Source organism: Alexandromys fortis, unplaced genomic scaffold, assembly GCF_014885135.2.
Source record: "Alexandromys fortis isolate MF-2015 unplaced genomic scaffold, M_Fortis_MF-2015_v1.1 scaffold_27, whole genome shotgun sequence".
Taxonomy (NCBI): domain Eukaryota; kingdom Metazoa; phylum Chordata; class Mammalia; order Rodentia; family Cricetidae; genus Alexandromys; species Alexandromys fortis.
Genome location: NW_026067952.1, coordinates 2,786,956 through 2,806,275, shown reverse-complemented (window position 1 = coordinate 2,806,275; position 19,320 = coordinate 2,786,956). Strand labels below are relative to the sequence as shown.

Below are 19,320 nucleotides of genomic sequence, written 5' to 3'. Positions count from 1 at the left end.
TAATTAACCTTGCCAGGTGGGTGCAGAGCTGTCCTGTTCTCTAGTGCTGAAGGAGATCCAGCAGTGAAGGGGCTGCTGGGAGATTGCAGGGGGTGGGGTGGGAAGTGGGATTTTAAGACTTCAAGTCAGAACCCGTGAGCCGCTTGCCAAGCAATGAGGGATGCAGCCAGCTTGGAGTTTTCCACTCTCACTTCAGGTAACAGCTCACGTCTCTGCCTAGATTAGATTCTAGAACACTGAGGAGATCAGGTGGATAGAGAAGGGCTTGGAAGGAAGGAGACTGGCCTTACAAGGAGGGATCACTGTTACCTGTGATAGCCTCTGGGGCTTATGGGAAGTTCCTTGATCTGAGGCCTTCTCATCTTCTTAGACCCAGACTAGCGGAGGGCAAAGTCTCTCCTAAAGGCCAGCCCTCACCTGTTCTATCCATAAGGTTTTACTAGCACATAGCCACATCCATCATGTACTTGCTCACAGTGACATGGACGGTGGCTACAAGATGCCTGGTCCTTAGAACTTCAAATAGTGCCTCTTGGGTCCTACGTAGGAAAAACTTGTTGATCCTGTCCTAGCTAAAGTGGGCTGTTTCATTCAGATGCCCGAATTCTACAGTCTCCGGGCTTGGTGCATCCAGAGAGATCATCTGTCCAGCTGAGCCACAGAAGGGAGAAGCCATTCATGCAAAGACACACAAGAGGGGCAGAAGTCAGAGTGGTTCAGTAGGTAGAGGGTCAGAGGGGCAAGCATGAGGACTTGGGTTCAGCCCACACACCTGTGGCCTCAGTTCTAGGGAAGCAGGAGAATCCTGGGGCTCCATGGTATGAGACCTGCAAGATGGCTAGGTGGGTAAAGGTGACTTCCTCCAAGCCTGATGATCTGAGTTTGACCCCTGACCCACACGGTGGAAGGAGAGAAACATACCCTGAAAGTTGCCCTCTGACCTCTATGTATATAACATGACACATGCCCCACCCCTCACTAAATCAACAGGTGAATAACTTTAAAGTAAGATGGAGGATGAGGGAGGAAGATAGCCAACACCTTTTACCTGTACAATACAACCCCCTACACACACACACACACACACACACACACACACCCCACAAGGAATAAAGAAAGCAAAGGAGTCTGAAACACAATCCTCAGCTCTTAGTGGACAGGGAGGCAGTGGCCAGGTGTTTTAGCCCTGGGGACACCTGACCACTGTCCTCCCTGTGAGGGCCTCCGCATTTGTGTTTTGCACGCAGAAAGGGTTTAGGTGAAAGCCTTCGGCAGGCTACCCTTCCAGCCAGGCATTGAGGCCATGCATTACCTGCGTGTGCTGACATCATGGTCGATGCCTCTTCGAGCCGATTTCCGCATTTATGGGCTGCTTTCAAAATAAAATTAGGATAAAAAGAAGTCTGCTGGAAGAAGAAAAACACAAGTAAATAACAGTCCAAGTGCTACTTGCAGATGGCAGACGTCATAAATATGGTATCTGAGTAGCTGAGACGGGGCACCACGGATCGATTCAATCACATTTTCAGAGCTAAGGCTCCGGGCCCTGGGATTTAAGGGCAGAACATGTTCTTAGCGCTAGGGTTGCTACGATGGTGGTGTGGGCTGGTAAATGCAATGCTCAGGGCCTCTCCTGGCTTAAGAGTCACTTTGTATTTTGGGCAATGGGCCCAGAGGCTCTGGAGCCCCGTCTTTGTTCCTGTCATTTTCACTCTGAAGTCACATCCCCCAGGCTTGGGATATCTCTGAGGTGGCCAGCTGACTTGCAGAGGTCAGAGGTTATAGATTTCTGATATGGGACTTGCTCCCTGCCACCATGTGGTCACCCCATCTTCAGGGCAGCTGCTCTTATTCTGAACTGCCTGGGAGAAGTGCCGTCCATGGTTGAGTGGGCTTCAGGGACCATGAACAGTGCCCACAGGAGCCCAGTCTCGTGTGAGGCCACCCTGGATTAGACAGCTGCCTGCTACAGTCTTGCTGTGAGGTTCAGGTCACTTCCCATATGTCCCTGACCCTCATTTTCCTCGCTCAGATCTTTGTGACTGGAACAACTCCCACAATGGATGTGGGTCAGAGGGTTCAGGTGAGTGAGGGACACACAGTGGCTATTGGATGTGGGTCAGAGGGTTCAGGTGAGTGAGGGACACACAGTGGCTATTGGATGAATGCCAAAATAAATCCATGGCAAGGCGGACCTGCTGGGGGTGCTGGGCAGGCAGCTCAGCCAGGGGCTTGGCTGGGCTGGTTCCCCTGGCATTGCCAGACTACACTGATGGCAGCGATTGATTCCATGGCAGTGGTTGACGTGTGTGTGTGTGTGTGTGTGTGCGCGTGCGTGTGTGTGTGTGTGTGTGTGTGTGTAAATGAGATAATGAGCTTCCCCTCTAGGACCTGGACACAGTCTAGAAACTCGTCTTTGGGCTGGAGAGAAGGAGAAGACAGAGCGATGCTGCCCCTGTAGCCCCCATCATGCTCTACTGAAAAGGGCCAAGTGGCTGAAGATGTCAAGCCCAGAACATGAAGGAATGGTGGGCAGCAAGCAGGTGACATCCTTCTCAAGGGGGTGCGGTCCAGTGTCTGCAGTCTTGGGGTTGAATCCCTGGGGTCGTAGACGAGCAGCACCTGTGCCGCCAGGTGATCTCTTCTTACTTGCAAATGTCATCTGAGTGCGTTCCGCACCTCCCAGGTGCGCACCTATGCCTGCACACACCCACTGGGTATCTATGGAGACCCCCTTAGCCAAGCTCTGGGTCAGGCTCTGAGAACCAGCACAGATAGGACAGCGAAGAACTTTGTGCCTCTTAAAGATCATTGCCCTCACTCCTTCCTCTTAGATGCTTACAGAGCCCTGCCTGTGTGCAGCCACCAGGGCAGTGCAGGGACAGCCACAGACAGTGTCCCGGTGTGTGGAGCACCAGTGGGGATGCTGAGCGAGGCTTTGGGACCAGGCACCAAATACAGGGGAGTATTGTCAGGATGCTGTGGTGGCGGTCACTTATGGTGTCATCGCTAGTGATTGGCAGCAGGACAGTGGGGCTACACATGTTGGAACCACACAGAAATGTGCTCCTGAGGTTCCCAGGGTGCACATCATGTGATGCCCAAGGCCGCTAGTGCTGGGTACCAGTTGTGCTCTGCGGACATCCGTTATGGACTTTGGGGGGGCTAGGGACCCTAAGTGGTTTCTGCAATTTGAACTCATACAGGCAGGCAGACCTTGGGTAACCCTTTGGCTCATCATTTGACTCAAGAGTGGTGGTCCCGCAGCCTAGCCCAATGGCAAGGATGGCTCCCTGCCCGAGACCGATTGATCCCCTTCCCTGGGGGTTTTGCTCTGAGGCCAGAATGTCATTTTTTCACCACAAAACCCTCTTTCTTGTAATTACCGAGAATTACTTATAAGGAGCGTACGCACGTGCTCCTATTGATTGCCACCCTGAGAAGATCAGGAATCATTTCAAGTAGATTAAACGAACTTTCTTTTGCCTTTTGGGAAGTTGGACTCAGAGTTATTTAAGGAGATTAATCAACTCTTAAGAGCTCCAGACAGCCGCCCCACCTCTTGAGCAAGCCGGGGACATGTCATCTTCCCTGCCTTCAAATAGCCGTTCCTCATTCCCTCCCACTCCTTCCGCACCCCTACCCTATCGGCAGTTTCTAGGACGCCCTTCTAGAGAGCAGGTAGGCAGCACCTCTGGCTGCCATCAGCTTGCCTGGGCAGCCCAGTCACCCAGTTCCCAGGCTGGGCACTACCTCAGAGAGGGTTCCGTCACTGTGAAGAGGCTTTCCATCCAAGCTCTTCGCTCCATAGCTGCCACAGAGGGTGGTACTGTCTGCTCAAGGCCAGTGGTTAGCTTTCAATGCATTTGGCCACATGGGTTCTGCCCATGCCACCCCCTGTCGGCCACCATTCTGAACTCTAAGGTTCAGGGCAGTTCCTCGGCTTCCCGCCCAGGAAGCCTGTGCTGTGTCATCATCCTGGGAGTGCTGGTCCCACCTAGGGAAAGAGGGAAGAGAGGGGAAGGGGAGAAAGAGGACAAAGGACTGAGCACGGTCCCATGAGTCTTGGCATCTATGCCCCACCCCAACCCAACATGGAAGGTTCAGCGATTCTAGAGCCGGGTGGAGTTGGTCTCAAATTCTTGAACAGCTTGCTTGATCTCTGAGATGTGGGTCCATCCATGTGAGTCGGGCCTGGTGATTAGTGGTGATCCCCAGACAGGCCAGGGACTCCTTTAGCTCCTCCTGAGGAAATGCCCTTCTCCCTGAGTCTGCATCTCTGCCTTGGTTCCCCTTCATTTCTACTCCTCTCAGGTGAAGGTAGCCAGGGTGCTCAGAGCTCCTGGGTCTCCAGAGTGCGGGTGTTCTGGGGTTCTCGGGTCCCGTGGTCTGGGGACGTGACAGGCAGACATCATAGGCTCTGGTTGCCCCCTCCCCGCTTCCACTGCCTCTGCTCCCTTCCAGAAAGAAGCTAGAAGTCGAATGGGTCCCGAGGTGGAATATTTTCCAAATGTCAGTGCAGTCTGTGGCACATTACGGCTAAATGTGATCATCTCGGCGCCTGCTCTGAATGTCAGTGCACTGTGACGGTGACGAACGGCAGCCTGACAGGTGGGCCACAGCCCTCTCTCCTGGGAAATCAGCAGGCTGGCCAGGAAGTGGGGCTACCCCCAGCCTCTGCAGGAGGGAACCTTGGTTTGGGTGGGGACCCATGGTGGGCCTTAGGGTTCTGGGCTCTGATGTGACCTGTGCTCTGGTGTCCTGAAATCTTTTTCCTCCTCTTCCTCATCACCAGGTTTTGGGGTGTATAAAGCTGAGATACTTCAGCATAGACACCTGGGAAGGACCAGGCAGGCTCTGTGTGGGTGTGCTGTCTGCCTCAGGATGTCACTGCACACCTGGGAGCTTACAGTGCTGGAGGATCTGAGGGGTGGTACGTACACATCCCCACTAGCCCTCTGTCCCCCCCAGGAGGCCGCGGGGGTGGTGTGGGGGTGTCTCTGCAGCATACACCATCTGACATGGGCATTCTTCCCTGTCTCTGTGTGCACTGGCTTCCAGATTCCTGCCTTCTCTGTGTCATTGCCTGTGAGCATGGTACATGACTGTGTGTGTGCGCTCTCAGGACACCCCTGTGTGTGCATGAATGAATCCACATGTCTTAGGTTCAGACATGCATGCCGTGTTTGGTTTATGGGGTGCTGGGGATCAAACCCAGGGATTTTACATGCTAGAGAAGCACTCTACCAACTGAGTTACACACCCAGCCCTTAAAAAAAATCTTTTAAAATGTTTATTATAGTAATGTATTTGTGTGTATGCGTGAACATGTGGTTATGTATGCACAGGTACCTACAGAATCAGGAGGGGGACAACTAACTCCTTGGAGTGGGGATGTGATATACACAGCGTGAGCATGTGTGAAGTGTATGGTTGTATATGTGTGTTCACTAAAAGCTATTAGTGAACCACCCGCTATGAATGTGTTTGTGTGCATGTGTGAGCATGTTATGTGTGTTGTTTGTGTGTCTGTGTAGCATGTAGGTAGGTGATATATGTATGTGTCTGTGTTTGTATGTGGTATGTATATGATGTATGATGTGTTTGTATGTGTATTATATGTGGTGTGTATGCGTGTGTAACTCAGTTGGTACACACATATATGTGTATTATGTAGTATGTGAGGTAAGTGTGGTATATGTGCATGTAGTATGTTTGTGTGTGATCTATGTGTGTGTGGTCTATGTGGTATGTGTATGTGTGTGGTTTGTATGATGTGTGTGTGTGTGTGTGATGTGATGGGTGTATCTGTGTTGTATATGTGTGTGGTATATATGTGTGCAGTGTATATATATGTGTGGTTTATGGTATATATGTGTGTGGTATATATGTACTTAGTGTGTGTTGTGTATGTGTGTTGTATATGGTATATATGTGGTAAGCCTATGTGTTGTTTCACGAGTGTTCAAGGAAAGTGAAGGAAGAGGCTCAGGGAGAGGCTGTCTGCAAACCAGCCCTGAGCCTGGACCAGCTTCTCTCATAGGCCTGGATTCCAGGCTGCTAACTGTCCATAACAAGGCCATGAGGCTCTTTTTTTTTTTTCAGCCACTGGCTTTGTTGTGCCTGGCAAAAGTGTCCAGGGCCAAGAGTGTGAAAACGCCCTGCTCTAAGCTCACTCCTCTCCTGGAAGACCATTCCACGGGTTGTGTGCCATGGTGGCCATGTCCCCTAGACTGCAGTTCCCAACGCCATGCCTGGAGGCTTTGGTTCCTCTACTTTCTCCTGGAGACTTCCAGAGGTAGAGACCATCCCTTTCCCGGCTCCACAATGACCAGGCCAACTTTCTCCCAGGGCTTCAGGCAAGTCCTGACTTCATTGTCTCTTCCAAGGCAAGCCTGTCTTCCTGCGTATCTTCCTTCCCCCCACCATGCTCTCCCGAAAGCAGCCAGTGCCTCTGAGAGTCTCACCCAGCATGAGGAGCCCCAGGACTTCAGACTCTTAAAGAGGAGATGTCTCACCTACCCTTCTTCATATGCCACCCTTCCCACACACCACCCTTCCCACACGCCACCCTCCCCACATGCAACCCTCCCTACACGCCACCGTTCCCCACGTCATGCTTACCCACCTGCCATCCTTACCCACATACAAAGCCTCCTCATCTGCATCCTAACTGCTGCCATTCCTTTTTCTTTACGTGCTATGCCAGCGATGAGAAGCTGATGTCCAAATGTCTCTTCTCCCTCCCCCCGACCCTGGAGTCCCTAAGAGCACGCGGCCTCTGGTCTTGCCCCCCACTCTCCCTTCTCTCACAGTCTGAGTGCGGGTGTAGACACAGCTTCTGCCCTTTCGGGTCCTGCTGCTAAGCTCCAACACTGAACTTTCAGGTCTCGTGTCTTAGCCGGCAGGCCCTCAAGCTTAACTCAACCAAACTAAGCTGACTTTGTCTGACCCCCATGGGAGGCTTGTTCTGGGTTCCCTGACTCATAGCCAGCTTCCCTGTCCTTTTCACTCACGCCTTTGACCTCCCCTTCTGGCGGTCCCCACATCCAATCAACTGCAAATTCTTCCAGGTCTTCCAAATGTTTTCAGACTCTCTGCTGCACCTCCACTTAAGCCTCAGCACCACACTTTGAGACAGACAGTGGTGTCTGTCTCCCTTGGGCACTTTGGGACAGGGTACCAAGACAGCAGTGACTTCAGCTGGCTGGAGGTTGGTTTCTTTTTCACGTTAACCAAGTCTGGAGATGGGAAGGTTGGTGTGATGCTCCAAAGAACCAAGTCTGCTTTAGTAGTCCAGTCATAGCCTGTGGTCCTCGGGAACGGAAGTTAAGCGGCTGCTAGAGTTTTGGTCATGCCAACTGGATTCAGCCGGCAGAAAGGAGGGGGAGCAGACAAAAAGAGGCAAAAGACCTGGGTCAGCAGCCTTTAGACAAGGGTCAGGAATGCCACCTGTCAATTTTGCATAGATTGTATTGGTTGCGACTCTGCCTGTGGGAAACAAGACTGTGATGGAGGCTGGGGAGCAACGATCTTGGTTAACAAATAGTCACATGACTGGTTACAAACGAAGGATTTTTTCTGATTAAGAAAGAGGGCAAGGCTGTTACCGCCATTAATCCTCGCTGCACCTCCCCTCCTTCTGATCTGCCCTGGACGCAGGAGCAGTCATCTTTGTAATGGTGAACACTTGTGTACGAGCACTAGATTTCACAAGGGGAGACACGAGGCTCCGGTGCCTGTGGATCCCAGAGAAACGAGGAGCAAATGTGTCTCCCTGAGACTGCCCCAAGTACAACGTGCAGATGCCAACCCCAGACAAGGCATTTGTGTTTACCAGTAATTCAGGGCTTACTGGTGCCTGTCATTATCAACACACACGCATACGTGCATGCACGCATGCATGCACACTCCTGTCAATGCCCCACCCCCGACCCCATATTTTGTAAAAGTTTCCTTGGCAGCCTGTGAAGGCCTTTGCCTCCCAAACAGACACTCACTAACCCGCAGACTTTGAGCCTTTCCCTATCTGGGATGCATCTGGGAAGCCTGCCTTCCCAGAAGGCCCATGGCACCTGGACCTCCGTGTTCCTGGGGTCAGGTTAGAGGTGAGAAATTACTGAAGAACTGATTGGTTTAGAGCCATACAGCAAATACGGATAAGGTGGAAGTTGCTTCTTGAGCCTCAGGACTTCCTCTACCATGCTCTCTGTGGTCCATGTGGGTCCAGGGCTGGGATCTCTGTCTCTGTCATCTTCTCCCACATGAGACCCAGGCATTCGCCGTCCCCCCCCCCCCCAGCATACATCGGGTTAAGCCAGCCTTAGAGTTAGGAGCTGGTGGGCCTGTGGAGCCCTTCCTGACAATGAAGCTAATGAGGCCCTCCTTGCTGCTTTCTCTCACACAATAACATTTAATCATCATTTGCACAGCAGATGAGGCGTCCGCGGCAGATGCGATTCTGCGTGAGTGGTGATTCTTGCGTGTGGGCGCCATTCCTGCTGTCCCAGGCACACCTGACAATCTGGGGCTGGGGCAGGCTGCACGCGGGGGTTGGGGGGGTGCTGTGAGCTCCCATGTGCCGGGGATCTGCCTCTGTGGTGTGTGGGAGGTGGGCCACAGAGGCACGTGTCTGCCTGGGGCACACTCGCCTGGGAGCAGGAGCGGAGAGTCTTGGCTATGGATGAACTGTGGCCATCTCTGAGAGTGCACGTGAGCGGAGGAGCTTGGGTATGTGAGGATGAGGGGCCTGAAAGTGAGGGACATGCAACATGGTGGTGGAGATTCAAGGTATGTGAGACTGCAGGTGTACACGCCCAGTGTCCTTCTGAGTACATGTATGGCACATGCCTGATGCTCACTTCACACATCAATACAAGAGCTAACACTGTGAAGTTGACTTGGCAGCCTGTAACCAACTCCCCAAACCCGTACATATTTCATTGTGCACACAGACAAGTGGATACATGTGTTCTGCGTGTCACATGGAGCTATCCATTCATGTGACAATGTATTTAATGCCTTCGAGTGGGAGCTTATGGGGGTGGCACATGTACGCATGGGCGTGACCTGAATGGGGAAATATATTCACTCATTGAAGAGAACCGGTGACACATATGTACACACGAGCATGAGAATGTTTGTGGATATATTGCATGCCTTGTATGTAAACATAGATGCACACATGAATACTTGCTTCCATTGTGTATATAACCATGCTGGCCTGTGATTGCATTTGCAGACCTACAGGATATCCTCTGTGTGCTCGGCGGTGCACATGCACCTCTGCATGGCAGACACAGGCGGGGACATGTCTGAGGGTGCACTGTGTGAGTGCATCCTGTGCCGGCGTTCTCCTGCAGCCACTGGAGCGTGAACTTCTGCTTCAACCCAGGGCTGACAGGGCCACATTTGCAGAATGCTCAGCGGCCAGTGACAGAGCTGGCTGGAGCACGCTGGCTGGCAGGAGGTAAGTGGAGCTGCTGATTCGTGACCCAGGGGTGGGCGGTGATGACGGCTGGCTGACGGATGCGGGTGCTGAGCCGCCCCCTGTGACAGCAGCCGGCTCTTTGAGTTGCCTGAGTCAGGGAGGCAGGCATTGGATCTTGACCTGTGGTGTTCAGGCTGCCTTCCTCTCTCTCTACTTTGTGTCTACAGCCCCACGTGAGGGTGCATTGGTATATACCAGAAATTCAGACCAGTGGTGGGTGGTGGCGGACCAGCCTACACTCACTCCACCTCCATCTTGCTCCCCTCTTTCTGGAGTGTCACCTCCGCTTCTCAGCTGCTTCTCTGTCCTCTCTATGTCCCACATTTTCTGGTTCCTATGAGGAGCTGTGGCTGGGTGGGTGTGGGTGTTTGTAACAGTCTCAGGCCCACACTGTCTCCTTCTTTCCTTTCTTTGTTTGCTCCTTCCTTCCTTCCTCCTCTTCCTCCTTCCCTCCTTCCTTCCTTCCTTCCTTCCTTCCTTCCTCCCTCCCTCCCTCCCTCCTTCCTTCCTTCCTTCCTTCCTTCCTTCCTTCCTCCCTCCCTCCCTCCCTCCCCATTTCCTCCCTCCCTCCTTTCCCTTCTTCTTCCCTCCCTCCTTTCTTCCCTTCCTTCCTCCCCTCTTTTCCTTTCCTTTTTATTTTTGTTTGTTCTCTTGAGACAGGTTCCCATGTAGTGCAGTCTGGCCCTGAACTTCTTGTATCTCCAAGAATGACCTTGAACTTCTGGTCCCCCTGCCTCTACCTCCCCAGGGCTGGGTTTACAGGCCTGTGCCACCACATCTGATTCATGCAGTGCTGGGGATATAACTCGGAACTTTTTGCATGTCAGGTGAGCACACTATTGACTGAACTACATGCACTGCCCAGGCTGGGTGCACTTGAGCAAAGCCCTCCACATCTGTGAGCTTGGGGTTCTTCACACCAGCTTCGTCAAACGGGGCTCAAAAGAATCACACCTTTAAATGGAACAGGTCACGGTATGTAAAGAGTAGACATGAAACAGAATTAGTGAGCCTCATATAGATTCATATTTATCATGCAATGTTGCTTAATCAGGCATGCAGCAAGTGCTACATAAGCATGCCGTCATCACTATGGCCAGCATCATCACTGTCACTCAGCCCAATTCTAGAATGCTTGGTCAATTATATTAATGTATCCATTTTTCTCCCAAGACCTCCGCAGCCTTCCCTCGCAGTGATGCTGGTGACAAAGTGGATGATAACAAAAGGGGGTTTTGTTTGTCTTTCATCTTCCTCGCGGCCTTGTGCAGAGGGCAGACATTATCTCTGTGCTTCCAGGACGAGCTGGGTGTGCCTCTTTGGTGCCTGGCGCTTGCTTGGTGGCACTATTCTTTGCCTAAAACAGGGAGGCGATTAGGGACTCCTGGGGGCCTTGTGAGACCAACCATCAAAGGCTGTGCACCCCATGAGATCTTCTACCATCATCTCAGATCACCAGAGATGCCCAGGGGGTGCTTGGCGTGGGTGGGCACTCTGCAGAACCCGGGAAGGGACCAAACACATGGGATACCTCAATGGGGAAGCAAGAACTAGGCAGCAGCTGGGATAAAGGGGCCTGGGGGTACTTTTTCTTGTAACCCCACCCCAGAACCAGCAGACATTGCCAGAGGCTTGAGGACCACAGGCTGGGTAGGTTGGCAGTGGTACATGGATGATGGTATTCAGATAGGTCAGGACATGCTGAGGGTTGAAAGTGTGCCTTGTGCTAGGGCTGCTGACCAGGTGGCACCACACCAGAACACCCCTCTTTGAGCCGATTGTCTCCACTTAATTTTAACCTGATCAACTTGAACCAAAGCATCTTCTTATCTTTGTGCCTGGGTTTCCTCACCTATAAGCCGAGGCTATCCCATTGGTTAGGGGCTAACTTTGGGGAAGTGTTCAGTGTTGGCTATTAATACTGCATTTTGACCTCACCGTCATCTCATGGAATCGCTGTTCAAACAATGGGTGTGCTCTAATGGGTAAGAGAACGGAGGTGCAGAGACCATGAGCAATTGTTCAAAGTCACACGGCAGCAGACCACAGAGCAGGAGGCCTGGATGGTGAATCAGGATCAGTGAAATTCTTTGTTCCAGTCCAGTCTTTCCACTCTGTGATCTTGCCAGGTCATGTGTAGGGTTTGGGCCTGTGACATTGTATCCCTCTGAATAGGTCATTTCCCTGCTTTGGGAGATCAGAGTGAGTCAAGGCAGCCAAGTGTGTATGTGTGTGAGTATGTGTGTGTGTGTGTGTGTGTGTGTGAGAGAGAGAGAGAGAGAGAGAGAGAGAGAGAGAGAGAGAGAGAGAGAAACAAGCTTGGGGTGAGCCCTGTCTTGTCTCAGCTGTTAATAGCTGGGTGACCTTGAAAGTCACCTTGATACCCCCTAGTCTCAGGTTTCCTCTTGGCAAGGGACGTAATGATGAGCAGCCTCAGAGCTGTCCCTGGGCTCTGTGAGAGCTGGGTCTCCAAATGCTCATTTGCTGTATTAACTATAGGAGTTGGGGGTTGAGGGCCCTTCATAGGAAGAATGTGACTCCCACATTCCCTACCTCACTCACCACCCATGTCTCTGCCATCAGCCACCACAGTGGTCTTCAGAAGATGGATAAATGTCTATGGAGCTATGATTGTAAGACAATAGTGGCCTCCTGAACTCCCTTCCAGCCCCCTCGGTGACTCAGTGTTTGCGCATGGGCCTGGTGTGAATTCCAGCTCTTGCAGGCTGGGTTTCCTTCACCAAGGTCCAAGGTGAACAAAGCTGCAAGGTTTCTTAGAAGAGCCTTCAAGATCTTTCCACAGCCTTCCCACCTCAGCCTCCTCCTCCTGGTGAGCCAGCTCAGGGCACCACTTGCTTGCCGCAACCTGTGCAGCCCAGCCTTTGCAGACGCCCCGCTTGCCTGATCACCTCATCCATCTCACACTTACGCTTTAAGACCCAGTAGACCCCGGGAATTATCTACTCTCCATCCTGCACTCCTGGGGCTTTGCTCTGTTCAGTCTGCTTCATCAAAGGTGTTATTACCAGTGGCCTCTGCCTTTGTCCCCTGGGTCTTTAGCTACTGGAAGACGGGAACTACTTAGTGGGGACCAGTGAGATGGCTTACTGGGTAAAAGTGCTTGGCCACCTGAGTAGGGTCCTGGAACCCACCATGGAAGGAGAGAAGCACCTCCTGAAAGTTATCTTCTTTCCATGTGGGATGTAGTACACACACACACACACACACACACACACACACACACACACACAAACACGTACTCCCAATAGTAATTTTGGGCACGTTGTTGCTGTGAGCCTGTTTCCTGGTCTCAGCTACCTCCAGCTCACCACTATGGTTTTTTTTTTTTTGTTTGTTTGTTTTTTGTTTTTTTTTTTTGTTTTGTTTTGTTTTTTGCATGGGGAGAGGTCAGGGAGACACTGAGATTGGAGCTCAGCACCAGCTACCTCCTTTTTAGCATCCACTACCCCCACTTTACAGCCAAGCAAACTGAGGCTTCAGCAGTAGATGGCCTGGATGAAGGGTGGCCAGCTAGCAGGAGCTTGAAGTCACACCAGGCCCATGGATAATCACTCAGCCACCCTAGAGGGACTGGGAGGGAGGACAGGAGACAGCCATTATCTTATAAACAGGCTCTCATGTAGCCAGGCTGGCCTCAAACTCATGAAGTAGCTGAGGGTGTCTTTGAGCTTCTGATGCTCTTGCTTTTCCCTCGCAGGACTGCGGGTCTATGCCACTATGCCCAGTCCCGGAGAATCTTAGGTTGGAATCTAGAGAGGGAAAGACCCCAGCTCCCACAAGAGACAGATAACGTCACCACTGTCACCACTGTGAGCAGTGTTTTCTCCTCATCCAAGCTCTTCTTGTTTTAGCATCCTTGCCAGGGGCCTTATTCTGACGTAGCCCAAGGAGCAGGAAGATTCTGCAGTTGCTAGGCACATCTGTTTCCCCTCAGAGGAGGACCAGGGACTGACAGCTGGGACCCATTCCTCTTCCCTTGGGGATGCTGGGAGGTGGCAGAAGGGGAGGGAGTGAGCTCAGACACGCAGGCCTCCAGTAACCACAAGGATAAGAGTAGTAACAAAGGCGAGCATTTATTGAACACCTACTCTGTGCCAGGCACTGCCCAACAACTTCACACATGAACCCTTCTCATCCTCTCAAATCTTCGAGGTAGGTGCTGTTATTAACCTCATTTGACAGATGAGGAAACTGAGGCCCAGAGAAATGAGGTGACTTGTCCAGGCAGCTGGTCAGTGCTGTCTGGGTGTTCCCGGGCAGGTCACGACCACTTCTCTGGGGGCTTTCCCATCTGGCACCTTTGGGACTCCACCTCATAGCTTCTACAACAATGCATTCGGTCTCTGGGTAGCTCCCAGCACACAGTAGGTGCTTAGTAAATGAACAGCCCTTCCTTCATCTTTACTTAGATGCCAGAAAGCCTTGGGGCGGGCATGGCAGCAGCGCCCTCTTCTGCTTTCTCCTCCCAGGTCCTTTCCCAGCACCGGGTTCCCCCTCCGCGGTCCCTTACAACTCCAGAGCCCCGCAGGCCGGGTTCCTCTCCCATTTCCTGACGTTGGTCACCACCCCCGTACCCCTGAGTCCTCGCAAGCTTCACCCCTTGGGGGCGTGTCGCGGCGCGGGGGCCATGCAGGTCCCCTCCCGTCGGGGCCGCGCTGCCGGACTGGCCGGACTGAGGCTAGGAGGCTGGGGCGTCATCGTCCCCGCGGTGGCCGGCATAGAGTGCAGCCAGCGGCCGGAAGCGTGGGCCCCAGGCGCGGAGAAAGGCGAAGTCCTGTTCGGAGCCGGTGGAGCCGCTGTGCAGCGAGCTGAGCGAGGCAGCCGGCGAGCCCGTGCCCTCGAACGCGTAGGTCTGGAAGGCGTCGTAGGGCGGCACCGACAGGTCCGCGTCCGCCAGCGCCACCTTGCGGCTGATGAAGTCTCTGAACACCGAGAAGTCCGGCTCCGGGCTCGAAGGTCCCCGAGGGAGCGAGTGGCGCTCGGAGGAGGAAGCGGCCTGTGGCGGACTGGCCGTGCTCCCGCCCGCGTCGCCACCTTTGAGCTCCCCGAAATCGTAAAGGCTCCGCAGCGCTGACATGTCATAGGCCTCGGTGTCCTGCTCGCCGCCGCCCTCGTCGTTGTATTTGATCACGTTGTCCCGCATGTCCTCATCCACATCCGAGCTCAGGTGGCTCTTGTGGTGACGCCTGAGGGTGAGGATCAGCAGAGCCAGCACTGCGGGGTGGGTGGATGGGGGAAGACAGAGTTAGGGCTGAGCTCAGCATAGGACACTGCCTGGCTCCCCTCCACCCCCAACCCATTTCTTACAGTGAGCACTGAACTGACACTCAAGGTAGGTGGTGAGCTGGTCATCTCAGGAGGTATGCAGATCGCAGAAATACGGCTAGTGGGACCGGGCTTGCCAAGATTTGAGGGCCAGCCATCCTCGGCTCTAGGCGCTATAAGGTTGAAGCCACCTGTCTGTCTGTCTTCTGTCCTTGCCCCCCTCCTCCACCCTCGGAATTCTATGCTTTTCATTCAGTGTCTTGGTCAGCGCCCCCCCCCCCCGCGGCCCCCAGTGTGGCCTCTTCACCAGCAGCAGCTGCAAGGATTTCATCACAACTGTGGGACCTTAGTAGGTCCTAGATCTGCTTCTGAGGCCTCCCCTTTCCTCCTCTCAACTAGCGAGGGACAGCTCACCACAGCCCAGGTCCTGCCAAGTTAACACCAATAAATATCCTCTGAGACCCAAAAATGTTCCCCTAGCTTGGTGCCTGGTACGGAACAAACATTAGATGTGTGCTTGCTTGTTTGCTGAATGAATGAATGAATGAATGAATGAGGAGTTGCCGGGAGACCTGACTGAGAGGAGTGAACGAGTGACTTCATGTCCTTCTTCATCCGGCCCCCAAGACTTCACATCCCTCTCCTCTTCCACCCACCTTGCTGATGTCACTAACACCTTCTTCTGTCCTCCAAACTGGCTCTCCTTCCTGCTCCCCCAGCTCCCTAGCTGTCTTCCCAGGACCTGTCCCTCCACAACACTCCTCCACCTGCACTGCCCTGCAGGCCCGCAGCTTTGCCTTGCCTCTACCAACTCCAGTTTCTCTGGCCTCAGCCTGGACCAATTTCCACTCCTCTGGGTTGACCAAGAGAATCTCCTACATCCAAAGGTTTCAACTTTCCACTGTTTCCCACTACCTCTTCTCCCTCGGCCATGCGGGAAAAGGGGAAATAAAGAACGTAAGAGCCGGAGGAGGGGGAGGGGTGCTGTGACCTGTTGCCTTCTGGACTGGCTGTCTGTCACACAGCAGCTGTGGTCAAGACAGTTGACCTTCCAGCAAGGATAGGGGAGGGGCCATCAAGATCCCACCCTTAGCCCTAAAGCTACCTTGGTGGAAGCCTAGAAAGGAAGAGCTGGCTTTTTTTTCTTCAGGCAGCACTAAGGGGACTCAGTGGGTTATTATAGCAAAGACACAAAGAGGACCTGAGGGCCAGATGGGGACATGTAGGGAAGGTCTGGGGGGGGGGGAGTTGGGTGGATACAATCCAGATACACTGTATACATGTCTGAAATTAAGAATAGTTTTTAGTTCACTGTGTGGTGTGTGTTTGGGTGTTCTGCTTGCCATGTGTCTGTGCGGCACACGCACAGTGCTGGCCGATGCCAGAAGAGGGCTCAGATCCCTAGCAACTGGAGTTACAGGCGGTTGCGAGCTGCCATGTGGGTGCTGGGAATGGAACCCAAATCCTCCAGGAGAGCAGCCAGTGTTTGTAACTGCTGAGCCATCTCTCCAGCCCCGAGAACGAATTTAAATAAAAATTTCTCGCTCAGTGATAAACCCTATTGTGGAAACATCTGAGAGGGGTTCACTGATGGATTTGTGAATAAAGGATGATGGATAGATGGGTGGATACATTGATGGACAGACACATGCCAAGCCCTGAGGCAGGGTTTAGACTCTTTTATCGGCTCCAGACTGACCCAGCCAGACCTGTTGCCAGAGCCAGCTGTGAGGGCCACAGCACACACACACACACACACACACACACACACACACACACTCACGGGGTATGAGCTTGCCACTTCACATGGTAGCTTACAACAGGGAAGGGAATGGGGCTAGAGGCAGGCCTTGAGGGAGGGCTGGAGGGAAGGAACGTGTCGCGAAAGAAGTGGAGAAGATAGATGGACCGCGTTTGGAGCTGGAGACCCAGGGCTGTGGAGGGGATGCCCAGGAGAGCAGATGGTGAGGATTGCGGGCGGCGGGCGACAGATGTGCCAGACCTGATCAGTGATTCTGCCCGTCACCTTTAAAGCACTGATGTGCACTTTCTTCGTTTGTGGGCAATTAGGCAGAAATTTGTTTGCACTGCCTCGGAAAATGAAACCGCTGTAAAGTGCACCCAATGGAAAAAAGGGTTTCTGAGCCGTGGGCTGTGCTGGGGCGGGAGGGGCTGTGCTCCTGGCCTCTGCGAGGAACTGAAGGGACACAGTAGGTCACTGGAGGATGGACAGCACAAGGGGGGTTGTCATCTCCTGGGGGACTGGGCAGAGCTGGCGAGCATGGTCTCCAGAGAACTCCGTGCTCTGGCTGTTGTGTCTACAGTCTGCTCTAGGGTGGCCATGGCTGTGACAGCAAAGGCTGTTCACATCTCTTCTCACCAGGGACACTGGGGTTCAAATAGCTTCTGCTACCAGTGTCCCCAGTGTCTAAAGATGTTGTCCCAGGTGCCCCAAGGTGTTGTTTCATGGCAGGTGGTAGAGTTAGAGGTGGAGACACAGACTAAGGAGACCTAACCTGTGCCACCTTAGCCAAGCGAAACCTCTGTGAACCTCAGTTTCTTCATCTGAAAAACGGGTTGGTACACCTAGCCATGCAGCCATGTTTCTCTTTACAGAGAACAAATAAGGGCACTAGACAAGAGAATTTAAAAGCTAGGCTTGGTGTCCATCTCCCTCCTCCTGGCCTCCTTGAAACAGAGATTCATGTCCAATAGGTTTGTCTCAAACTCCCTGTATAGCCAAAGATGGCCTTTAACTTCTGATACTCTTGTCTCTGCTTCTTAGTGTTGCTATCACGGCCCTGCAACACCACCCCCTGATTTATGCAGTACCAGGGATTGAACCCAGAGCTTCGTGGATGGTAGGCAAGCACTCTACCAATTAGGTCACACCTCAGCTCCCTGTTTCTTTTTATTGATAAGGGGTGTCATTCTGTAGTCCAGGTTGGTCTGGAATTTATTACATAGCCAAGGCCAGCCTCTAACTTGCAGCAATCCTCCTGCCTTAACTTTCCAAGTGCCGAGATTCCAGGAGCGACCCACCAGACTGGGCTATACATGGGGTTTTAAACACTAGGGAGTCTTGAGCTGTGTGGGCCACGATCCACACTTGAGAGACTTCCCACGGGAGCTGCAGGAAGAGGTCGGAGATGGTTCTAGCCAGTCTATCATTATGTAGGGGAGACCGAGGCTCCCTTCCCAGGCTGTGGTGTATCTGAGCAAGGATGCCCAGGTCCAACAATGGTGGGATGCGCATGAACTCACCGACCAGAATGAGGACACAGACCAAGAGAGCAATGAGTGCGCCGGGGCTGAGGGAGGCAGCCATGACAAAGGCGGTGGTGTTGCAGGACTGGATGGTGCCGGAGCTGTCACAGCCACAGATGCGGATGGTGAGGGTGCCCGTGCTGCTCAGTGTGGGTGGCCCACTGTCCACAACAAGAATGGGCAGGAGGAACACATCCTGCTCTTGCCGATTGAAGCCCACGTGCTGTGTATGCACCGCAGCTGTGTTATCTGTGCAGGAGAGACGGGCAGTGTGTGACTCAGGGCTAGGCCAGATCCCGGCGCAGCCACATCCTGAGCCCACCTCGAGATCTGCCCCTTCACACCCCAAACTGCTGCCTCTCCAAGGATCTCCCCTAGTTCTGCCCCAGCTGCTGAGATCCTCTGGCTCACAGAGCCCCTGGGTGTCCTCAGCTGTCCCCGGATTCGGTTCCCAGCTGTCCTAAGTGTGTTTTCATCAATTCTAAGATGTTTTGCTCCCAGCTGTGCCAAGGTACTGTTCCCAGCTAATCCAAGATTCTGTCCCCAGCTGGGCCAAGGTCCTGGCCTTGGCTATGCCAACTTTTTTCCCCCATTGATATCAAAGCTTTGCTTTGTTCCAGATTCAGCTCCCATTTCAAATGCACTCTGCTTTTAGGCGTCCTGTGGTCCTTGGTTGTGGTTTGCTGGACCTTGACAAATCCAAGGTCATCAGAGGTGGCTGGCAGCCCTGGCTGGCACGAGCCTGTCGCTGAGGAGCCTTTCTGCTCTCCATGTTACTCAGAAGTTCTGGAGCTTCCAGGGTGGGGACACGGCCTTGATGGCCAGATGAGGAAGCCACAGAGCCTCAGCCTCCCTACCCAAAGTTGTCCTTTTCACACAGGTGGCCAGAGAGGGGGTAAACTGCACAGCGATGCCTATTGCCTAGCCTGAGCTTGCTGCAGACCAAGCAAAACTGGCAAAGGGAAACTGGTCTGGCAGGATAGGCCAAGGGACAGGTGGCACTCATTTCCTCCCCTTTTCCTGCCTTATCCACATCTGTCCCACGTATACCAGGCAGCACTGACCCTTGCTTTCTGGGAGCGCCTCTCAGTCCTGCACAGCGTGGGGGTCTGAAGGGCTCAGAGCCCCAGGAGTGACACTCCATCTCTGTTGATGGCCCTACTGCTTGCCTGCCAGGCCCAGCTCCCCTTAATCTTGTCAGCATGGGTTCTCACCTGAGACCTTGGGAGCCTAGCGTAGCGTCCTTTCCCATTGTGGTGGGTCCCAGGTATCTCAAG

At 53.2% G+C, this 19,320-nt stretch overlaps 1 protein-coding gene across 1 annotated transcript in view; it reads right to left on the bottom strand.

The window, feature by feature from the left end:
- Positions 1–13,559: 13,559 nt before the first annotated feature.
- Cdh22 (cadherin 22) overlaps positions 13,560–19,320 on the bottom strand; it is a 122,940-nt gene continuing 117,179 nt past the window's right edge. The window contains exons 11-12 of the mRNA XM_050151287.1: positions 18,041–18,292; positions 13,560–14,725 (exon numbers count right to left, since the gene is read on the bottom strand). Of these exons, the coding sequence (XP_050007244.1) occupies positions 14,190–14,725; positions 18,041–18,292 (788 nt within the window). The 3' untranslated portion in view covers positions 13,560–14,189. The remainder of the gene's footprint in view (positions 14,726–18,040; positions 18,293–19,320) is intronic.